This window comes from Larimichthys crocea, unplaced genomic scaffold (genome assembly GCF_000972845.2).
Source record: "Larimichthys crocea isolate SSNF unplaced genomic scaffold, L_crocea_2.0 scaffold81177, whole genome shotgun sequence".
NCBI lineage: Eukaryota > Metazoa > Chordata > Actinopteri > Sciaenidae > Larimichthys > Larimichthys crocea.
Window position 1 is genome coordinate 1 of NW_020860696.1, and position 662 is coordinate 662.

General features: G+C 45.3%; 1 protein-coding gene across 1 annotated transcript; it reads left to right on the top strand.

The window, feature by feature from the left end:
- Positions 1-134: 134 nt before the first annotated feature.
- LOC113745483 (low choriolytic enzyme-like) lies at positions 135-662 on the top strand. The gene is made up of 3 exons (XM_027277016.1): positions 135-263; positions 355-479; positions 591-662. Coding segments are annotated over exons 1-3 (228 nt in total). The 5' UTR covers positions 135-162; the 3' UTR covers positions 593-662.

Sequence of the window (662 nt, forward strand, 5' to 3'; positions counted from 1 at the left end):
TTTTTAATCTATACTTTACCTAAGTCAAATTTTGACAGCAGTAGAAGTTGATTGTGTAACTGCAGCTCTCTGAATATAAAACCATGGAGCCGTACAGCATCTTGGGCTCTTTCTCCAGCAACTGAACTGAAAGTGAATTCAAAGCAAACAAATTTGAACTGTATGATTGCTGTTCTTTTAGGAATGGAGCACAACTTCAGGAAGATTGCCACCCTCAACCAGGGCACTCCCTACGATTACAACTCTGTCATGCAGTACCACAAGTAAGAACAAATAGCTTCACTTCAGGCCTGTGTGAGCTGTGTGTGCACGATGTGCTGTGCTTCAGTCTAACTACTGAGCTTCCTGCTGTAGGTACGCCTTCTCCAAGAACAACCAGCCCACCATGCTTCCCATCCCTAACTCCAATGTGTCCTTTGGCAATGCTAAGGAGATGAGTCGCAATGACATTGCCAGGCTCAACAAGCTGTACCAGTGCTGTGAGTGTCTACATGAGCACATAATAAATACCTGCCTACGGTTTGTATTCACCACTCTGATATTACACTCAGCTTTGACCTAACCCATCTCTGTGCTGTTCACTGTTCCAGAGGAAGGCTGTTCAGATGTGCTGACAGACAGAGCGGAGGGAAGAGTGTCTCCTTGTGCTCACTGAACATCAG

Coding starts and splice junctions, on each gene's coding strand:
- LOC113745483 (XM_027277016.1), top strand. CDS start 163: ATGATTGCTGTTCTTTTAGGAATGGAGCACAACTTCAGGAAGATTGCC. Junction 264..354: donor TCTGTCATGCAGTACCACAA/GTAAGAACAAAT, acceptor TTCCTGCTGTAG/GTACGCCTTCTCCAAGAACA.